Here is a 23,161-nt window from a genome sequence, read left to right as displayed (position 1 = left end):
GGGCAGATGGAAGACAGCCATGGCGTCGTGTGGGTGAGCGGTTTGCTGATGTCAACATTGTGGATCAAGTGGCCCATGGTGGCGGTGGGGTTATGGTATGGGCAGGCGTGTGTTATGGACAACAAACACCGGTGCATTTTATCGAGATACCGTGACAAGATCCTGAGGCCCATTGTTGTGCCATTCATCCACGACCATTTCCTCATGTTGCAGCATGATAATGCACGGACCCATGTAGCAAGGATCTGTACACAATTCTTGGAAGCTGAAAACATCCCAGTTCTTGCATGGCCAGCATACTCACCGGACATGTCACCCATTGAGCATGTTTGGTTCGGCGTATACGACAGCGTGTTCCAGGTCCTGACAATATCCAGCAACTTCGCACAGCCATTGAAGAGGAGTGGACCAATATTCCACAGGCCACACTAAACAAACTGATCAACTCTATGTGAAGGATATGTGTTGCACTGCGTGAGGCAAATGGTGGTTACACCAGATACTGACTGATTTTCGGACAAACTCACACCGATTGCAAACAATTGAAATCACAGGCTGTTCCAATTTGCATGAATCTCATCACGGCAACTCATAATGTGACTGTGTATATGGCCCCCCATGCCTGTATGAGCTCCTGATATCATCTGGGCATGCTCCTGATGAGACGATGGATGATGTCCTGGGGGATCTCCTCCCAGACCTGGATCAGGGCATCAGTGAGCACCTGAACAGTCTGTGGTGCTACTTTGTGGCGTCAGATGCACAAATACATAATGTCTGAGATATTCTCAATTGGATTCAGGGCTTGTGAATGTGAGGGCCAGTCAATGGCATCAATGCCTTCGTCATCCAGGAACTGCCTGCACACACTGGTCACATGAGGCTAGGCATTGTCCTGCACCAGGAGGAACCCGGGCCCACTGCACCAGCTTAATGTCTGAGGATTTTGTCCTGGTACCGAACAGCAGTCAGGGTACTGTTGGCTAGCACGTGGAGGTCTGTGCAATCCTCCAATGATATGCCTCTACTGACCATCAATGACCCACCACCAAACTGGTCATGCTGGATAATGTTGCAGGCAGCATAACGTTCACCAGAATCTTTCACGTCCATCACAAGCTCAGTGTGAACCTGCTCTCATCTGTGAAAAGAACAGGGCGCCAATTGCAGATCTGCCAATTCTGGTGTTCTCTGGTGAATGCCAGTCGAGCTGCACAGTGCTGGGCTGTGACACAGGTCCCACTAGAGGATGTTGGGCCCTCATGCCACCCTGAGGGAGTCTGTTTCTGACAGTTTGGTCAGAAACACGCACACCAGTAACTTTTGTAGAGCTCTGGCAGTGTTCCTCCTTTTCCTCATTACACAAAGGAGCAGATACTGCTCCTGGTGCTGGGTTGATGCCCTTCTACGGCCATGTCCAGCTCTCTTTGTGTAACGGCCCGTCTCCTGGTCTCTCCTCCATGCTCTTGAGACTGTATTAGGAGTCACAGCAAACCTTCTTGCGATGGCATATATAGACGTGACATCCTGGAGGATTTGGACTACCTGTACAACCTGAATGGGCTGCAGGTACCACCTGATTCTTCCAGTAGTGACAAGGACACTAGCAAAATGCAAAACTGGAGAAGATTCAGCCAGGAAGGATGAGAGAGCAATTGTTTGTGGCCACCACCTGCAAAACCATCCCCTTTTTTGGGGTTGTCTTCCTCCAGTGCACCTGTTCTCACTTTCATTTGCACCAAAAGAGGTGACATTGATTTACAATTGCTTATGCTTCCTAACTGGACAGATTGAAATCCCTGAAGTTTAATTGACTTGGTGTTATACTGTGATGATTACGTGTCAAATTTTTTTGAGCAAGGTATGTGGGTCATTCCAACTACGTAGTAGCATTCCTGTCCCTAGGCAAATAAATTCCAAAAGTTTTTAAATATGAGGGCAGGTGTCCTAAACCTTAAAAAACTGAGAAATACTGTTGAAAGGGAATTATATATATTTTGAACACATTATTTCAGTGAATTTAGGTGATTTTGCCATGCCCCAAGGTGTTAATTATCAACTTCTATAAGAAATAGAATATATCCTTAATTGTTTTATAGTCCTACTTAAATTCACTCCCATCAGAAGTGTTTTTTCATTCATTCACTTGCTCATTATTATTATATTTAATAATCTGTGTGTCCCTGAAATCACTTTCCATCCTGTTAGTTACTGCGGAGCTACCACAACGGGTCCTTGGTAGGATAACCATTATTATTATTATTAACATTATTTGTTTATTTTATTTTTGGCTTAACACTGAAACTGTGAAAACTGAAGAAAAACTCTTATGTTGGATATATATGAAGAGAGAGTTCTGCTGAAATAACTTCCTGAATGGTGTATGGTGAAAAGGATTTTTGTTTCTGAAATCAAGAATATTACTTAAAATGCTAAACAACCAGGGAAGGAGGAAGATGGTTTCGGGGAGGGGACGGTGTATTTTGAATGAAATACGAAGAGGATAAACAGCAAATACATTTTTTTTCCTTATTTTGTCTCAAGGGAACAAACCGCCCAGTTTTGTTAGGGCTGTGCCTGTGTTTGACCATATGTTTTTCTGACTATCATTTTTCTGAAAGCATATCAGAAAAAAAAAATTAAGATAGTAGTTTTCTTTTGGCAAAATTGTAAGGCATAGTAAATGTTGAGTGTTCATTTTGGCACCTTCTTTATGTAGACCAGGTTTAGTCATTTTAATGCTTTAGCAAAAAAAAATGGTGTCTACTTATTGTCAAAAGGACACATTTGAGTAAAACAATTGTCCCTGTTTTAGTAACACTAATTTGTCAAATCAAATGAATCTCCTCATTAACCTATAGTAAGCATATGACTGACAGGGAATACAATTAAGACTAAAAATTTGGTGTAATCCAATCAGTCAAAATCAACCTTACTAGCCATTGCTTCTAATAGGATAATTAGCACAACCTCACATTAAACCGTATCTAAAGTCGTTCACCAAATGCTACGGCTTTGCCTGCATTTTATGTAATTATATAAATGAGCTGTTGGCATTGAAAAACTTCAACTTTCAAAAAATTGCGTCTAGTAGGTCAGCGTTTGTCAAGACTAGTCACAAAAGTTATTTCGTCTCATCTACCAAAGTGAACAACATTTTTTGTTTAATTATCGTTTTTATAAATCTTTTTAGGCAGATATCCCCTTTTCTTTCACACTTAGAGCAGGGCTTGGAGAAAATGTGCTTTGGCTTATATTAATGGCTATTTATATCAGCCAAACACTGAGGATTAAAAGCTGCGTTCTGTATTGTAATCCCTCATTAAATTCACGCTTTCCTGTAGGACGTTTTAATGAATAACTCCTGTCTTTCCAATTCCACGTGGGCTGTTTAAGACTTCCACTCGACTGAGCCAACCTAATTGTTTTACAGGAGCAACATTGCGGCTGGTTAATGACACGAAATAACGGTTGCATGTCTCAGGTCAGTCAGCACACTTTTCGAACTGCAACAAGGTGGCGACAAAGGCACGCGTGACACCTTAGAACCACTGAGTTATACAATTCCTGACACTTTCCAGATGACACAATTCAAAACAGCAATTTAAACCGTTGCATTCGGAAGAAAAGAAATCGATGGAATCCAATGCCAAGATAAATGTGAGCGGAAGCGCTGTTCATTAATTGTCGGCACAGTTGACACTACAGAAGGTAACCTACATTTTGTCCAGAGCTGGATGAAACAGCCGAAGCGTCGCAAAATCGTCTACCTAGAAGTGTCGGTTGGCCAGAAAGCAAGCTTTCATAAAAATATGTTATAGATCAATGCAGAATAAATGTAGGCTACTTTTTGGGTCATTCCTATATTGGCATTTTGACCCAGTGTATATTGCATCAACGAAAATAGTGGCAATTGACGAGAGGATAATTGGTTTTGAGGTGCCAGTTAACCATCTTTAAGCTTTTCTCGGTCTGGCTGCTCTTGCCTGGCAATCCAGCGGGAAATCGTCTAAGTTTACTGGAAGGTGCTTTTCGGACTGTTGAACTGCCCTATTCCTTCTCAATAAGCACCAGGGCGAAAGAAACTGGAAGAAAATAGATACAATTATATGAAAATGTCATCATGGTTTTTGAAAACCAATTTTTGCAACCAATTTTTTGCAAATTATTGCATTTAATTGATGAATGTATCCTTCTGTCTTTTGGCCAGATGGTCACTGACGAGAGTTGTTTCTCAATTGACTGAGCTCATGAATTTAATGTCATAGCTATTTGAACGGGAATGTTGGTATTGGCTGAATTTTAAAAAACTAGAACTGAATCTGCCTTCCACGTAATATTGAGAATGACTAACGTTCTCCTGAAATCCCTTTCCTCAGACCGAGCGCCGCTGTGTTTACTACAAAGGAATTGTCGCATTAGTGAAGACCAGAAATAAAACTCCTTAGTTACGAATGAAGCTAAGGGGCAATATGTTACTTTCCGATCAGACAAAATGCTGCTGTGAAATATATATTTTTATAGGGATATTTTTATAGGGAATTCCGTGTTCAAGATTGTACATTGCCTTAAATATATTTTGGACTGGGGGACTGTGAAGTCATTGGCTACATTTCAACCACATATTCCTCACTCCATCAAAAGTCTGTGGCACCTCCCCCAGGGGCAGTCTTTTGGACTTCACACATCTATACCCACAAGTAAGAAAAATACAGCCTAAATTAGGCTGCAGATTAGATAAGGCCTGTGCCCATGAGTGTGTGCCTGTGAGTGTATGAGGACCTGCAAAAAGGAGTAACTTATGTTGTGTGGGTGTGTTTTTTTTTTTTGTTGGGGGGGGTTTACTGGGAACCTTTCGCCTCTTCTGGATCCCTGATTGGAGGCCTCGGCAGCCTCAGGAGATTTTTAAAAGCCCAGCCCAGGTGAGCTTGAGTACATAAGGAGACGAGTTGATGAGTGGAGTGGCTGAACCTTGTCATGCGTTATAGTTAAATAAGGGTGCTCTCTTGACCTCTCTGTTTAGCCCAGCTGAAAACAATTCGCTAATCAGGAAACCATTACTACTGAGTGCCTGCCAGCACTGATAACTAGTCAAGTTCTGGCTCAGTGAAACATTTCCAGAGGAAGTCCACAGTGCCTATTGACTGAAATCAAAGTTCGTCCCTGGCTGGGGACAGACTGCCTAAAAGAATCATTACCAGGGGACTTCTGCCGTGGCCTGTTCGACACTGGTGAGCCTATTGAGGAGACTTTGAAGACAATCACACTGACCGGATGATGCTCAAGATCTTCCTGATCCTCCTCGTCCTCCAGGGTCTGGTGGTAAACGCGTCCTCCTCTTCATCATCGTCTGAGGAGGAGGAGGATGATGATGACAATGGGAGCAGTGAGAAGGAGAGCAAGGGGCATCATTCTAAGGGTGAGTTTGAGCACATGTGATGTACTCTTAATAAAACAATGGGGTTCCATAGCTTATTCCATAACCAAAAAATGGGTTCTCCCACAAGAATAGTCAAAGAACCCCAAGGGAAGTGTGTGTGTGTGTGTGGTGCCTCAAATTGCATAGGCAGGTATTTGAAAGAATAATGGTAATTATTTCATTTAATTTGCCATTTCCGTTCGGTCCATGTAGTATGTGTTTTAGTGTGATGTTTGCAGTGCTTCAATTGGTGTTGGGTACATTGTGAATCAACAGCTTGTGGAAGCAGTGTCTGGTCCTTTAAACTAGGGGTATACACAAACTGTTTGGTCATGTATCGTAGCTTATTTCGAGATTCCTTCATGATGAATGCTACTTTTTTAATTAATTTTAATACTTGAATGCTACTCTTGATTTTGTTTAAACAAATTAATAAAAAACTATTACTCAAGTTGGTACTCAAAGTTTTACACTTACAAGCCAGACTTTCTTGCTTAACATTTCATGTACATATTAGACTTATGGTAAAGTTATGATTACGATTATTAAAAAAAGTTAAACCCATTGTGTGTTTAAGCCGTCAAGAGATTAGTCACGCAAGTGTTTAAACGCATGGAAAATCTGAGCCAGTGTTGTTCTTTAACACTGTCAGTGAGTCCGATAGATTTCTCAAGCTGATTTAACAGTTCAGATATGTCACCATAATTGTCATTAGACTTAATGAAACCAAGATAAGTGATAGACTTTGGACAATAAACTCTTAAATGGGAGAACTTAGTGCTTCATAGTTCAATGGCTTTGATTTCAACATAGGATTGCCCACATTTGTGATTGCATTTGCAGATATTATTTTATTCTGTTGTATTATTTAATTTAAAATGGAGATGTAAAATCATGAAAAGATGTAGTTAATCAGTTTGGATTTCAAGATTCACAGTTTATTTGTTCAATAAAGTAACTACCCCTGTCAAATGTATACAAATTGATTCTATCTCTGGAAAATGTCTACATCTGACAAATGTTGCAAGATTTTTACATTTGTTTTGTTGAATAAACTTGGGTCAATGGAAACCTGTAATGCCATGTATCGCTGCTGAAGCTCGACAAGGTCAGTCCCGGATAGTTGACCCGATGCTTCTGGAGGGCCAGTAGGAGTCACTCTTCCCTATGATCTTAAGATCAAAATGTCCCAGGGCAGTGAGCGGGACATTGCCCCAGGCACATTGCTGTTTTTCAGATGTGATGTTAAAAGGGTGTCCTAACTCTCTGGTCACCAAAAAGTCCCTTGACACTTACTGTACAAGTTTGGGTGTAAACGGTTCTGGCCTGGTTTGATTCCCACTTGGCCCTTTTCCCATTCTGGCCACTAAATCATGCCCTTCATTCCTATCAGGCGTATATGACTTCACGTCCCACATCTCAACGCCATGTCTAGTGCGTGTTCTGGCACATGGTCTTTTCTCAGGTGCTGCACATTGCTGGGGGTTTGTTTAGGTCTTACGGTTTGTCTCCGCGCTATATTATTCAAATTGATGATCACTTATTCGGTTAATGATTAATTTTAATAATACAATCACTAAAGTAGTGGACTATTATTTCTATACACGGGAATTGTCAACCATGCCGAGCATAAGCGAATTTCAAGTGCTTTTCAGGTTCACTCAAACGCCGTCTTCCCCTCCTACACACAATACAGATCTCACGGACTATATACTTTCACTTTCGTCCAGCAGTTTTTAGCAGGTGTAAAAATATATTTTGAGTTAACTGTGTAGATTCGAGGAAACTGTAAAGGACAACTAGTATTACATTTTCCCCAGACAGCCGAAATAAAATCCGAGCTATGCGGGGGATAATGGGCAAATGTGACAGCCAAAGAGTAAGTGGTCCTGTGAAAAACCTTCATTAAAGCCATGGCTTTAAGATGAGCTGGTAATGTTCATCATGCTTTATTGTATTACCTTCACAAAGGTGTCTTAACATTTTTATAATCTCCTGGGATGTAATTTATGCCTCCCAGAGAAACGTCAATTATCATTGCAAGTGAGGCGCTGGCTGGGAATGAGGCAGCCTGGGGTGGATCAGCCTTCACTAAGGCCCACGAGGTATGGATAGACACCAGACATCCTCTTTACTTGGAAGTTGAACTATTCCTCTTGGGGGAACATTACAAGGCATCAAGGTATAACGGACGAGTAAGGCATCTTGTACATTCATTTTACGTTGGTAATCCGTTCCAGTTGGAACGTCTTCGTAATTCAGAATGCATAATATCTCCATCTTACAGATTAATTTGACTGTATAAAGTAGTTATATCACAAGGCAACACACCGAACATAAAGGGGCACACGAAGTAGTAGCAATCCAAGTGTCAGGCGTTTGCTCAAGCAAGCGTTTCCCAGCTCAAACTCCATTAACAACATGTTCCTGTTCTCATAAAACAATGATACGTGACCAAAACGCTGCTCCTCCGTAGTTCCGGACTTTCTGTGGACCACCTGGAACACACAAATAATTCGGTGTTTAAATACGCCGAGCACATTTTCTACTTGTATTTATTATCCGTATGGCTCCTCTCGACTACGTCTTTTTATGTACGCCATGCAGCAAACGTCTCATGGATAATTATGCCAATATCTGGTCTTTCTGAGCATTAAAATTGAAATCAAGTTTCATCGCGGCCGTCTTTTTTTTTCTTCCAGGAAGTTACAGTGGTGTTAACGATCTAAGTGACATCCATCCAGTATATTGACACTGACTACACACTTGACTTGCCAACATCTGCTACCAAATACTGGAGCTAAGTGGGGGCAACGGATGCGACCTAGAGCTGCTGGATAAACATCTTACATTTGAATGAATTTATTGTACCTCGTAACGAGGATGTCAAATAGAAAGCTGTCCCTAATGGATATGCTGATAAATGGACCGTTGACATGGACAGAACAACCATTCCTCTTTTGTCAAAAATAATGGCCTTAGATAAAGACCTGCTTTATCTATAGGACGTTTTCAATGAGTTCCAAAAACAAGGAATTATTCAGCTCTTTTATAACAAGAATGTTGGCATCAATGGAAGTTGCCCAACAAACTAAGGTATTAGGGTTTCCTTGTTAATAAATGCCAAAACGGTGAGTGTACTAATCCATATTTGGAACAAACATATGTTTTCTGTTTTTCACCCAAAACAGGATTCAACACTGGGATGGAATAAAATTCAACATTTGTTGCTAGACATCTTTGTGAGGAATAGGAAGGTCTGCTATTTTCAACGTGATCTTTATTTCAATAATTGGGACTAGAAAGATTTAGAAAAGGATTTACATCCAATTAAATTGACTAAATAAAACCTATCCAAAGCTCAGGCATCATTGGACAAATCTATGTTGTGTTGATCCGTACCATGGAGACAATGAAAGTAAAAACGAACTGCTTTAAAAAATGTAAGCTAATTAAGTACAGGCATTCTACAAGTTGGACTAATAAGGGGTTTTAAAAAGAAAAGTAACTTAGCATTCATCACAGAAGCAGTAGGTTTGATTTCCCATAGTTTTAAAAATGTCCCAATACTTTACACCATTGACGTCAGTATGTTATTGGCAGCTACACGCCATGTGAAAGAAATGTCTTATTGATTGTTCGCCTGCACATTCTGAGTCATGTGGAACAAGTCTAATTCTGTTCTGGGACTCGCACGTTCTCTGAGGCACGTAGAGTCAGTACCCTGGGAAGAAGGTACAGTCATTCAGAATGTGCAGTCCAGCATTTCATCAGCCAACCCTTCACTACGTGTCAGACTCAGTAACAGTAAAACACACACTGTTGTGTGGCTGGCGAGCGCAGAAACGTGCCGGTTAAATCGGTGGTCTGGGTGAAATTCACCATTTTGCGAACTGAGTGTTAAACATAGATTTGTGCCTGTGGCTTTTTTCAGTGGTTGGGAACTCTTTTTCTGCCTCCGTGGCATTAAGTCCAGCCCTACATCAACGAGGCAGGTGAATCAACTGGACATTCCCTCGGGAGGGGAATGAATGGAAAACGCTAACTTTCTGAGGAACTTAAATTACAGCGGACCGTCCGGCTGTGTGCAGTGGGTGACTGGAACGGCACAGCCTGGCTCTCAAAGAGTCCGCTCCCCTCATACCGGACCCATGACTAAAGTATGCATCACAGACAGGGACCATGAGGTTTTCCTTGTGGTGAGATTCACTGCCGGTTGTACAGTTAATTAAACTTCTTGTCAAGATTGCGTAGTTGCGACATGAAGACAGGGAAAAGTATTTAAGGAATAAGGCACCAAGGGGTGTGGTATAGGGCCAGTTGTCAGTATACAGCTATTCTTAGGCACAATGAATCTCGGAGTGTCTGGATACAGCACATACAAAAATAAATAAATGCTTCCTCAAAAATAACCTAAAATAAAACTTGATATTAGAAGAAATGCTCCAATTAAGCAAAAACAAATCTTCCAGTAGGGTGAAAAATGTTACTTTTGACGAGAGAACATTCTGAGAACTATCTACATAGTTTAAATCAGTTCCTATGACAAATCTGAATATTTTAAAAAATCCTCATTGCCTCTAAGAATGAAGTTCTGTCTGGATTAGTCTGCTAATGTTGCTGGTTTTTAGCATTTCTTGTCTGGTTATGAGCACTTAGTTCTCACCCCATTGATACATTTTGTTAGATTTTTTTGGGGAGGTTTTCATATACATGTAATCCCTGAGATCCCTTGTTGCTTGAATCAGCCTGCTATCACCATATAATAGTAAAATCTAACTTCATAACTGTGGAATACACTGCTGATTTCAACCAATCTGCATTAAAAACACATTTTTCTCATGTGAATGTGATTGTAGTTTGGTGACCTCACTGGTCTGATAATATCCTTTTTTTTTTTTTTATGTATTCATAACTGCAACCGTTGAAACTGAGTAGCTATTCACAGTGGAGACCACGACCGGTCTCTGTCTCCCTGCCGGGTTCATGGTCACTCATGGTCTGCTGAATAGCTTTTCTCTGTAGTTTCCACTAGCGCTGCCACCCAGGGTCTCTGCTCCTTTAGGAACCTGGCTCTGTGTCCCATCCGAGCCCCTCGGACCAGGCTTGTTGGCACGCTGAACAATAGCCACATTCACGCTAGGGCGCTGAGCGGGGATCACAAGTGTCGCTAACAGTAACAGAAGACACATCTCCCTGTACATGAGTCCTCCAGTGACGATGTGCTCCGATACCTGGATTAACCGCCACTTCCTGTTAACTGCTTAAAGACCTATTCCTTAAATACAGTGTCCGAAATGGTTGACCAGTTTTAAGTGGATGCATGTTTGGTTAGCCTGATGCATAAGGGGGGTTTACGGTTTATTCCCGTTCCCAGCCTTTGCGTCGGTACATCGGTATTTTCCACTTCCTTGACCAACATTCTTCAGGCCAGTCCAAAGTGATCAGCAAAATGTAAGCTCCCAATTGAAAGAACATATGTATAGTAACCCATAATGTAAATGAATGCTAATCGATATTATTCTGATTTTCAGAATAAATCACTGACTAGTTAATATCTTCAAAACCTGAATTAATGCATCATTTGTCCTCTCCCTCCTTCAGGTCACGGTGTTCCCTGGGGCTACAAAGGTAAATACACATGAAAAAATACTTTATTAATGAATTTCTTCTTACAGGTGTGAGAAAAGGTTTGTTATCCCTTCAGAATTACCTAGAGACCTGCATAAATGGCTCCTAAAATACTGTCTATCTTCATCTGTCACAACAATAGATAAACGCAGTGTGATTTTAAACACTTAAAACTGTGACTAATGTGCTAGAAAGGCCTGCAGATCCTTGGCTGTTGCCTGTGGGTTCCTTGTCAGCTCCTTAACCAGATATGTATAAGTACAAAGTCAAAGTATTTTGTTGTGTTCACCAGTTTTGGGAAGTTTCTAATTAAGACTTAATTTACCAGGTAATAGTAATTTGTAACTAACCAGAGACCAAATTAGATAATATTTCACTATTCCTTGTATTACGGACTAGTTAATTATGAACTACCTTCATCTGGTAATTTAGGTCTTCATTACAAACTTCCCTAAAGTGGTAAACACAGTCAAACCCAGCCGAGTATTTCTACGTTATACTTTTTACACCTCTGTCCTTAACCATAGAGCAATGTGCCTTTCCTGTGAACATTGCTGGACACACTCCTAGGGAGAGCAGAAGTGGTGTTGACTTTTTCTCCATCTGTAGACTGATCTGTGGAAATCCTTTTATAGCCCTATCAACCTCTAACTCTTCTGCTAAAGTATTCTGATATTTCTACAAGAACATCTCTCTGAAAATTTCTATTTCTGAGTCAGAGGATGTCTTATGTATAATAAAAACATCACGTTAAGAGCATGTAATAAAATAACACCATAATGTGCCACAACTCTACATTTGTCAATTCTGAAGACACTTTACATAGCTTTGGTGTTCATTGATGTGACGGGAGCATGCCCCTGTTAAAGTATGCCTTTATGATACAAAACATCTTCCTGTAGCTTGCTTTTAAGCAGGAAAAACTCATCAGGTAATTTAATAAAAATGTTCATTGACCTTCCAGTTAAATTGCTTGATAAATGCAAGACCGCAAAATTACCTAATTAATGTGTTTAATATTTTTGATCTGACTGGTTATGAAACCATCACTGATCTATATCCCCTAAGACTGGTAGCAGGTGTTAACATTACAACCTATACAAGATGGAACAGGATTTAGACCTGGTTTGGATGAATTCCAAATTGTCAACGAATTAATGTAACAAATGATTTTAATATGTACAAGAGTATTACAATTAAATTACAAGTATAATCTCATCTTCATGAGATAAAGTACAAGTATCAAAGATAAAAGCTCTCGGGAGATGTTGAGTTGTTGCGAGAGCAACTTTATAAAGTCACAGGAGACTTTATAAAACCCACTCCGTCTTTTATCCTCAATGCTAAAGTTGTGGGGGTTAGACAGCTAACCTAAGGATCACAAGACTAACCTTGAAGAATATCTCCTCTTAGCTCTCTCAGTTGGGACACATTCCAATCTATGCTTTCTGGCACCATGTCGTAAGACAGTGGTCTATGCATGGGTCAAGATAAGGGGATTAAGGCATGACCTTAGGTGCTATAGTCAGACCACAGAAACATTTGTAGAACACAAACATTCCAATAATAGCAAATGATCAGACACAGAAACCGAGGACATGTTTCTCAATTGAACACCAGTTAGAGTATTCAAATGACATCATACAGGGCATGTCCTAGGTTTTGTGGTCTTACACATGGGATATACATCTGGATGTACTAGAAAATAAAGGCTTATTGAATGGGTGGTAAATAGAACTGACATTTTTCAGTTCCTTCACACGCACATAATGAATAATGTATTACACCTGGGTGTTTATCATTGTTTTCATGTGGTCATCACTAATTTCCTAGTGGTCATCAGTATTTCCTGGCGGCCATCAAGATTTCAGGATTTACCATTCACTCTCCACTGTTGGTGTTTCTACATGCTTACATGACATGCGATACTTCCCATGTCGATCTTTCGGGCCAAAAGACTTGTGCTTCACAGAGATTTGAGGCGTGACGAATCATTAACGCCACAGTCACCCTGTGAGGGGTCGTTGTTCCATTAATGATTTCCCATTGACAGATCAGACGGCCTGGACCTTCAACTTCACACACTGCAGTGGAAAGTCCCAGTCTCCCATTGACATTGATACCAGGAAGGCCATTCATGACCCCAAGCTGCCACCCATAACCCTGGAGGGTTATGACCTGACTGATGACTCGGCGCTGACTCTTTGGAACAACGGACACACCTGTAAGTTCCTGACTATCTAACGTAGGCGACGTTGGCAGTGAGTTCAACGGTAATTTGGTAGGCACCCGAATGGTCTGGAGTTCAGGTTCTAATGCCCTGGTGTGTGTCGCGTTGGGGGCGATGGATATTGGCTTGGCACCATCCGGGGGCTGGTGGGGTTGATGTTGGTCAAGGTTGTCTTGACTCAACCCACTCTATTCACTCCTTTTGGTAGGTTGGGTTGCCTGCAAGTTAATTTTGTCGTTGGGGCGATTAAATGCGTTCTCCCCCCCCAAGCGCTTAGGTGCTGTTGAGTACTTTCTGGTTTAGCGATCGTTGTAATAACAAGCGGAATGACTTTCTGGTGTTTTTGGAGGAGACGTGTCATATTCTTCAACCCCACAACGCCTGTCTGGAATTGCTGCGATGAGGCTGCGCAGATGCTTCTACGTGGCCAAGACTAGTATGAACAGTGTCATTCCATGTGGTTTGATGTTCTGTAGCCTGTGTGTTTCTGCAGTAGAGCTGATTCTGCCCAGCACCATGCGCATCGTCACTGGGTTTGACCACGAGTTCCGGGCCGCCCAACTGCATTTCCACTGGGGAACACCAGAAGTGCCGGGATCCGAACACACCATAGACAACGTCCATTTCCCGGCAGAGGTGAGGAAGTCCGGATACTTCTAGAATTATTGTAGGTTCAAAAAAAGTTCACCACTTTTGAGTAACTACACACAAAATGAAGCATTTCATTTCTTAGTAATGAGGCGTTACTCCCACACACACAGTAACTCAGTCATTTACTCACTTCTCTCATCCAATCTGGTACTCACTTCTGTTTCCTGATGCTGCCTCTTCCACTCCGTGGTCCTCACATAACTCAGTCCATGACTGCGACTGTCCCCTTTCCTCCCAGTCAACGCGGCCCTGTCTTCTTCAAACCTTCCTCCGTGGCTAATTCACTCATTACGAACTCACAGAACGGGGCTGCAGGGCAGCAGAGGCAAAATGGAAGAAAGCCAGACTTCTGGGTGAACTACAGTATCACTCGTCTCCTTTCTCCCCTGCATCTTCTCTTCCACTCCATCTGCAGCTAAAGCCACTTTCAGTCACCCTAAATGTCGAGCTTCTTTCCCCAGGAAATTCTCCGCTTCCTGTTTTGTTTTTTACCTCCCCAGTCCATAACGGTTCACCCCCCTACCTATTACTGTGTGAATGACCTTAAACTGTTTGTTGACAGTATTTTTCATGAATACTTCCTGTTTTCAGAGCCAAGTGTAATTTCTTATACAAAAAGATGGATATGCCAGTTCCAGGCGTTATAGAAGTACCCAATGCTCTTTAAGGGAAATAACAGTTACACTGTTGTAAGCATATGATGTGACACAAAATATTGCCTAATTTGGTAAAAACAAAGACTCAGCATTACTTAGAAGTTGGTTTGTGAACAATTCATCCTTGTAAAGGAAACTCTCACCCTCAGGTCACAGTAAAAAAAAATTCACAACAGTTGATTTGTCTGTGTAAAATTACACTAGGATTTATGACAAGTCCACACAAAGGTTTTTTATTTGTTTACAAAAAGGTCCTTCATAAAAACGAATGTGTATAATTATTCACAAATTCTGAATAAACTGCTTTATACTCCTGCTTTATACAATAGCCTATTGTGTGTAGATATTACAAAGTGCTAACTCCAAAAAAAAAATCTGTCAAATACATAGTTTGAAAATATTAACATACTAAAAATGACGTCAATACTGTTCCATGCTTCTCTTTCCAGATTCATGTGGTTCACTATAACTCCAAATATGCAAATATGTCAGAGGCAGCCAGCAAATCAGATGGCCTTGTTGTCTTAGGGGGCTTCATTCAGGTAAGTGTCAGCATTATACACTGCAAACTGTACATCAATACTGTTTTCTTACATCCTTATCGGATAAGATACATGGACAATAAATTGGTTATCAATATCAGGAGCGCCCTTCAAGATCATGAAAATAAATATTACAAATGTTAACAATTTAATAGGCTTCTCCCTGTCTCTTGTTGATTTAGATTGGTCTTCATGAGAATGAAAACTATGAAAAGATACTGGCTGTTATTACTGATGTCAGCAGTGAAGGTAACCCTTAGGATATGCTTTTAACCAACAAAGTATGTGAGTTAAGAATCCAAACTGCAGTTAAACAACGTATATTGCATGTAATTTGTTATTGTTTTGGCACCACTCCAGAACAATAATGTTTTATTAATTGGAAGATTATGTAACCCAGTTTTCCTGACATTCTAGTTCTTAAGGTGTCTTGCACAACATGCATTTCAATAAAGAAATGAATGCGCTATGTACAATGAAAAGCAACAGCAATCAAACCACCAGCAGTCCCCTACAAAAACCTGCCCAAGAGGGCTGTGCACGTTGTGCGGTGGTCTGGTGTAGTTACAAGCTCGCCACAGTCTAGATTCCTGTCTTGGCTTTGCTGCCAGCGGACTGGGAAAGCACAAAGCGATAAGGGTTTGTTAGCATTGCATAGGGTGCTGGGTGAAATAGTGTTCTTGCCACTCCCTTAGGTTGTCAGATCAGTTTTCTCCTTTATTTGCGGAGTTCTTGCAATAAGACAGAGCTGTAGATACTGTTAGCTATGACATAATTATGGGTTAAAAATGTGTTTAAATTGGTGATTTAATTATGTATTACAAAAACATAACAAAGAAAAATGTAACTGCAGTTTATTACTAAAACAAAGTCAGCAACATGCATCTAATATCTGTCATTTAATTGCCAAATGCTCAATTAGTTTATAATCAATGCTAGTTTTACATACATTGTACAGTGGATATAAAGTTTTCAGAGCCAACCCTGTTATAATGCCAGGTTCTTGTGATGTAAAAGAATGAGACCAAGATAAATCATCTCAGAACTTTATCCACCGTTTAATGTGACCTATAACGTGAACAATTCCATTAAAAAACAAACTGAAATCTTGGAGTGGGGGAAAAATAAAGTAAACTCACAACCTGGTTGCATAAGTGTGCACACCCTTAAACTAATACTTTGTTGAAGCACCTTTTAATTTTATTACAGCACCTACTTTTTGGGTAGGAGTCTATTAGCATGGCACATTTTGGCGTGGCAATATTTTCCCACTCTTTGCAAAAGCATTCAATCTGTCAGATTGCGAGGACATCTCCTGTACCCCATAGCCCATTCATATGAAGAATATGGGAGATTGTCACATGTAGCACACAGCCAGTACTTGCCATACATTCCGGTTGTTCCTTTAATATTTCTGTAGGCCTCTTGGAAGCCTCCCTGACCAGTTTCTTTTCGTAAATTTTGGAGGGACGTCCAGTTCTTGGTAATGTCTCTGTTGTGCCATATTTTCTCCACTTGATGACTGTGTTCCATGGTATATCTAATGCTTTGGAAGTGTTGTACCCTTCTCCTGACTGATATCTTTTAACAGTGAGATCCATCTGATGCTTTGGAAGGTCTTTGCAGACCATGGCTTTTGCTCTGAGATGCAACTAAGAAAATCCTACTAGAACAGCTGCACTTTATTTATGATTAATTAGTCAATTTAAATGGTTTGTAATTACTTCTATTTAACATGAGTTTGAATGTGATTTGTTAATTCTGAACACAGCCACATCCCCAGATATAGGAGGGTGTGCACCCTTATGCAACCAGGTTATTGTAAAGTTTTTATTTTATTTTTCCCCCTTGAAGATTTTCAATTGAATTGTTCACATTATAGGTCGCATTAAAAGTGGAAAAACTTGTGACATTACTTATCTTTGTCTCATTCTTTTACAAAAACCTGGCATTTTCACAGGGGTGTGTAGACTTTTTATATCCACTGGATGTATACATAGTATATTGTAAAATATTTTCAGAAATTACACGGCATTAGAAGCCATCCACAACATATCAAGACATGACACGTCTGACATGAACAATTGTGGAGAGCACATAGTGACACTTTGATTAACCACCACGTTACTCTCCAGAGGCTAACACTGAGATCCCTGGCTTCAACGTCCGTCATCTGTTGCCCAACAACCTGGAGCGTTTCTACAGATACAACGGTTCCCTCACCACTCCTCCCTGCTATCAGACGGTCAATTGGACCATATTCAATGATACCATTACAGTGTCCAGGAAGCAGGTTGGTTCGCGACCCCTTACAACTGGAGATTAATTCAAGTATTTGACTTGCACCACGTATACCTCCTTGGGAGTAGAAGCAATCCGCTATTACGTTTACTGTATGCCTGCATGTTCATGTAGAAATAAATGGATTCAGACAATATAGCTGTTACTTTTAGACTTCATTTGTTCTAGTAATTTTGTATTCAGTTTTCTGGTAATCTGTTTGGTAATGCTCAACTGTATTTCCACTGAATGACACTTGCTGTTGTCCTCAATTTACCATGTTAATATGGTCTATGCTGTGGGTCGTGTTTTTCCCCAGTTGAAAGCCCTGGAGAACACCTTGAAAGCTGGCCAAACGGAGCACTTAAACAAGAACTTCAGAGCACCTCAGCTTCTATATGGAAGACAAGTCCTAGCTTCCTTCCAGAACCCTCCCAGCATAATAGGTTGGTAAACATCCATGTACACCTGATGTGTACTTAGGCAACCCCCTTGTCTTGTGAAACATTCTTAAACAAACCATGCACCATCATCAACAACAGTAGAAAATAAAGCCTGTGTCAATGGTCACCTTTCATATTTCCTAGGTTTCACATTCTTGGTTGTTCTCCATTGGTTTGTGTACACACATGAGACAAACCAAGTGTTTGCCTTTTGTGAACTAATGAACTTTTTCTTTCCTTTGTAGATCTGATTTTACTGATAGCTATGTCATTCCACAGGCAGTTGGACCTTAAGATAATCTTAATCATTAATTTTCTTCATCTTGATAGGGTATTAGTATACTACTTTGTGTATTTTAGTTGACAATTTTTTATTTTTTTTTGGCTTGCAGGTTCTGGGAATGGAAGGATTGGAGGGAGCAATACATCATCTGGACTATCTGGTAAACCAGCAATTATAAGTCCAAATATGACTTACAGTGGATATAAAGTCTACACACCCCTGTTAAAGTGCCAGGTTCTTGTGATGTAAAAGAATGAGACAAAGAAATGTCAGAACTTTTTCCACCTTTAATGTGACCTATAATGTGAACAATCCAATTGAAAACAAACTGAAATCTTTGAGGGGATTTTTTTTTTTTTTTCATAAACTCACAATAACCTGGTTGCATAAGTGTGCACACCCTTAAACTAATACTTTGTTGAAGCACCTTTTTATTTTATTATAGCACTCAAGTCTTTTTGGGTAGGAGTCTGTTAGCTTGGCACATCTTGATGTGGCAATATTTGCCCACTCTTCTTTGTAAAAGCACTCCAAATCTGTCAGATCTCCTGTGCACAGCCCTCTTCAGATCACCCCGCAGATGTTCAGTTCAATTGGATTCAGGTCTGTGCTCTGGCTGGGCAATTCCAAAATGTTAATCATCTTCTGGTAATCTTCTTTTTTGTGGATTTGGATGTGTGCTTTGTGTCGTTGTCATGCTGAAAGGTGAACTTCCTCTTCATCTTTCTAACGGATGCTTGAAGGTTTTGTGCCACAATTGCCTGGTATTTGGAACTTTTCATAATTCCCTCCACCCTGACTGAGGCCCTGGTTCCAGCTAAAGGAAAAACAGCCCCAAAGCATGATGGTGCCACTGCTATGCTTCACTGTGGGTATGGTGTTCTTTGGGTGATGTGCTTTGTTTTTTTGCGACAAACATACCTTTTAGAATCATGGCCAAACAGTTCAACCTTTGTTTCATCAGACCATAACACATTTTCCCATATGCTTTTGGGGGACTTAATGTTTGTTTTTGCAAACTTCAGCCGGGCTTGGATGTTTCTCTTTGTAAGAAAAGGCTTTCGTCTTGCCACCCTACCCCATAGCCCATTCATATGAAGAATATGGGAGATTGTCACATGTAACACACAACCAGTACTTGCCAGAAATTCCTGTAGTTCCTTTAATGTTACTGTAGGCCTTTTGGAAGCCTCCCTGACCTGTTTTCTTCTCGTCTTTTCATCAATTTTGGAGGGACGTCCAGTTCTTGGTAATGTCTCTGTTGTGCCATATTTTCTCCACTTGATGATGACTGTCTTCACTGTGCTCCATGGTATATGTAATGCTTTGGAAATAATTTTGTACCCTTCTCCTCACTGATATCTTTCAACAATGTGATCCCTCTGTTGCTTTGGAAGCTCTCTGCCGACCATGGCTTTTGTTCTGAGATGCAACCAAGAAAAATGTCAGGAAAATCCTACTAAAACAGTTAAACTTTATTTGTGATTAATCAGTCACTTTAAATGATGGCAGGTGTTTAATTACTTCTATTTAACATGAGTTTGAATGTGATTGGTTAATTCTGAACACAGCTGAGGTGATTGAAGACAACCTTTAGTTTAGTATGACAGTGTGGCAAGGGGTTAATGAGAAGTCAACCCACAAGCAGGAGTTTAAAGGTCAGCTGGCCATGCTCCTGTTATCTGAATGTTTCCATTGAACATGTCATTATGGCTGTTTCCTATGCCATTTGCTGGAGTCCTTTGTATGCAGTCTAGTCTTCACACATCTTGAGTTTCTCGTTAATGTCATAGATGTCTCTGGCGTTGACGCTGGATCGCATTGGAATCTGGATTGATTTCTGACGGTGCTCCGTTACAGGAGCAGGTTCGCATTTCCCCAGGAAGCTTATTAATTGAGGGGGAGGGGGGGGGGGGGCGCGAAAGGTGATCCTAAATCTTCGCCTCAGCACTATCAGTGACTGTCGGGGCATTCAGATGTCCATTGTGTAGAGGAAGGCCTCACTGAGCTGCCGTTTGCCATGCTTACCATTCTGGCGTGGCTGTTTTATATGCATGTATGTTTACTTATGAGAGTGAGATGAGTTTGACATGTTTAAAAATACAGGTTTCTCTCTCTTTCATGTTCCTGAAGAGGGCCTGTCAAGAGGTAAGCCAGGCTAAACAATCATTCATATCCAACAGTTTCTATCTAAATATAGATTACAATACATTCTGAGTACAATAGGTTATATTGTATTCACTTCTTAAACAGCACTCACAGAAGATCAAATACACTGCTGACAGTATTATCAAATAAGTGTCAATTGTTTTTAAAATGTCCCATAGCTGTACTGTTGTCCCATTGGTACAATTTACATGTTTAAAACCTAATTTCTCTTGATTTAAAGGTGATGTTCTGGCCATAGCCTTTGGGGCTCTATTTGCCCTCACCTTGCTTTGTTTCACGTTCTACATATGCCAGCAGCACAAAAAATACTCAAGGTAAGAACAATCCTTTTCAACACATTCTTGCTTTTCTCATTTGTGAGAAAGTAGACGTTTTGGCATTGCTTAAAGCTCTTCCCAGAATGCTAGCAATCCTTGGCTGGCTTGCCCATTCCCAAAGCCAAACGTCGTTGAGATACCTGTGACTTCAATCACCAGTGGAAAGATTCCTGTGTTTTTGTGAGCACCAGCTGTTGATTTGAGAGAGACCAAATGTCCTGTGTCAAAGACTAAATGTCATTTGTCAGTTTGGTTGGATGAGAAAAGGTTGGCCTGTGATTCTGTTCTCTTGACAGTGGGATTTATATTTTCTAATGATTTGACCCTTTGCCTAAAACATACTTTACATAGATATAGCTAGACGGCTATACATGCATTTACAATAAATTAACTATTTTCACTCCTACATGCACACATCGAGTGAATGAGGACACCCTGGCTGCTTGTACATGTTCTAACTCATTAATTGCATGCATTTCCATTCCATCTGCAGTATCACAAAAGACTCAAGACAGAATGTTATCTACAAACCAGCAATGAAAGCAGAGGCATAGACATCACTGGAAAGGAGTCCCCTTCATATTCAATATTCTACCAATTTTCAATAAGAATAGAAGCTGAATTGAGAGAATTCATATTGGTCAAGCCAGTTAGATATTTGCTCCAATATAAATGTCATATAGTGTGATCTGTGCGTGAGATGTCTATTAATAGCTGTGTGTAGCAGCTCTGAGAATGGATGTGTACAAATGTTCTCTATTTATTGTGATGGAAAAATGTAGATGAATACCAGAGGGGAAGTTAGGTGTCTGATCCAATGTAATGTCTTTCCTTTTGAAGAAAGTCAATGTACTGGAGCTGCAAGAAAGTGTTATATTGTTGTATTGGTTGATGTCATGCAGGCAATGTTTCATGTGAGTATTGTAATTATGATGGTGTTGTATATCATTTTACATCTGTATGTGCTTGCATTTAATAAGCCAAGTGTTTTTGGAGTTTACCCATAATTTCTCCCCAATACTGTGTTCCTGTGCAGTTGCATCTTCAAATGTGTAATAAATGTCATTTTTATAAAGTCTGCCTTTTTTGGCATAATTTACAGTACCCAAAAATCTACCAAAATGGTGGTTACTTGAAGTCATACAGTGTCTGTTTATAGGGTCAATCAGAAGTAAAATTCTACAGTAGATTATCATGCAGAGTGACATATTACATACTCTGATCTACGTTTGTTGTTATAAAACAGATTTTTAAATCTATTCTGTTAAACTAAATAGCCTGTGCAGGAGCATCACACTTGTGGAAGAGCTAGGAATGTCAGCTTTACCTTACCCCAGGTGGGAATGTATGTGAATTAATGTCATAAGTAATGAGGTGGATGTTTAATGTTAATTTGATGGGGTGATCCGGGATCAGTGGGCTTTACAGACTCAACGAATGAACTCTGTATATTTAGTAATGATTGTTGCTATTAAAAAATACAGACCGCGGCATCAGCCACGTCAACCCAGGGGAACAAACTATAGTTCTAATCTAGAACTCCTCTTACGTTTGGAGAACACGTCATCGTCTAATCTAGAACTCCTCTTACGTTTGGAGAACACGTCATCTTTCTTGAATTACTTTAGATCTTTCAGGGGTAAAAGATGCCACCCAATTCACAAAATATTTTTTCTCCTTCCAGCAGTGCCTGAGTTTCAAGTTTGCGCAAAATAAACAAATCTGCAAGGGATTTTTGTTTCACAGCAAAACACTGATTTACAATAATTATGAGAATAAGTTATAATTGCGAATCGTTATCGGTGTATTCAAATGTTAAATTACAAGTTTGCAAACGTGAAAATGTTCACACATAACACAAGCTTGCAAAAATTGTATTACACATTGGCAAATTGTAGGGGAGACTGTGGATGGTTGTAACACGGGTTAGTTGTAACACTTCTAATAACAAACTTAAATCATGTTTATTGTGTGTCTATCTAGATATCTTTCATGCAAGTTGTTAGTGATAATGTTTTACCTGTTAGCTGTAAGGTAAGCTGGTTCAATAATATAGGATTTTGGGTTAGTTGTAACAACAATTAAAATGTTCCAACCTACTACATGCAAAATTTTTGTTTAAGGCCTATATTATTTTCTTTGAATTTCAGTATGCCTAGACTGACAACAAACAAACTGGTAACAAACAAGCACAAACACAAACTAATATTCAGTAATGCTAATTTTGTTCGAATGTATTTTGTTTAAATGTCTCACTACTATGACTGACAGTAACTAACATACTTCACACACACACACAACAAAAAAGTTTTTAAATAAAAAGCTTTCAATATGATTTTTTGTCATTTTTTAAAAATGTTACAACTCACCCCAGGGTATATCATAATGTTACATTTCACCACAGGGCATGTTACAACTGACCCAGGCTGTGGGGTGAATTGTAACATTTTACTAAAGACTAAACCACACAGATATAACAGCTACACCCTCTGCATAGCAGACACATATAACAAGTTTGTAAACAATTTTGAATGCACTGG

General features: G+C 40.1%; 1 protein-coding gene across 1 annotated transcript; it reads left to right on the top strand.

Annotated features, from left to right (window-relative positions):
• The first annotated feature begins 4,760 nt into the window (after positions 1-4,760).
• Positions 4,761-21,701, top strand: ca9 (carbonic anhydrase IX). Its single transcript, XM_010889559.5, has 12 exons — positions 4,761-5,419; positions 11,024-11,050; positions 13,104-13,274; positions 13,774-13,916; positions 15,037-15,129; positions 15,312-15,378; positions 17,265-17,422; positions 17,729-17,855; positions 18,245-18,295; positions 20,269-20,283; positions 20,525-20,618; positions 21,115-21,701. Exons 1-12 carry the CDS (start codon positions 5,275-5,277, stop codon positions 21,173-21,175), a joined length of 1,152 nt encoding a protein of 383 aa, XP_010887861.2. The 5' UTR covers positions 4,761-5,274; the 3' UTR covers positions 21,176-21,701.
• Positions 21,702-23,161: the final 1,460 nt, after the last annotated feature.

This window comes from Esox lucius, chromosome 14, assembly GCF_011004845.1.
Source record: "Esox lucius isolate fEsoLuc1 chromosome 14, fEsoLuc1.pri, whole genome shotgun sequence".
In the NCBI taxonomy this organism is placed as follows: Eukaryota; Metazoa; Chordata; class Actinopteri; order Esociformes; family Esocidae; genus Esox; species Esox lucius.
The sequence above is the reverse complement of the archived record's forward strand: the minus strand, read 5'-3'. Positions and strand labels throughout refer to the sequence as shown.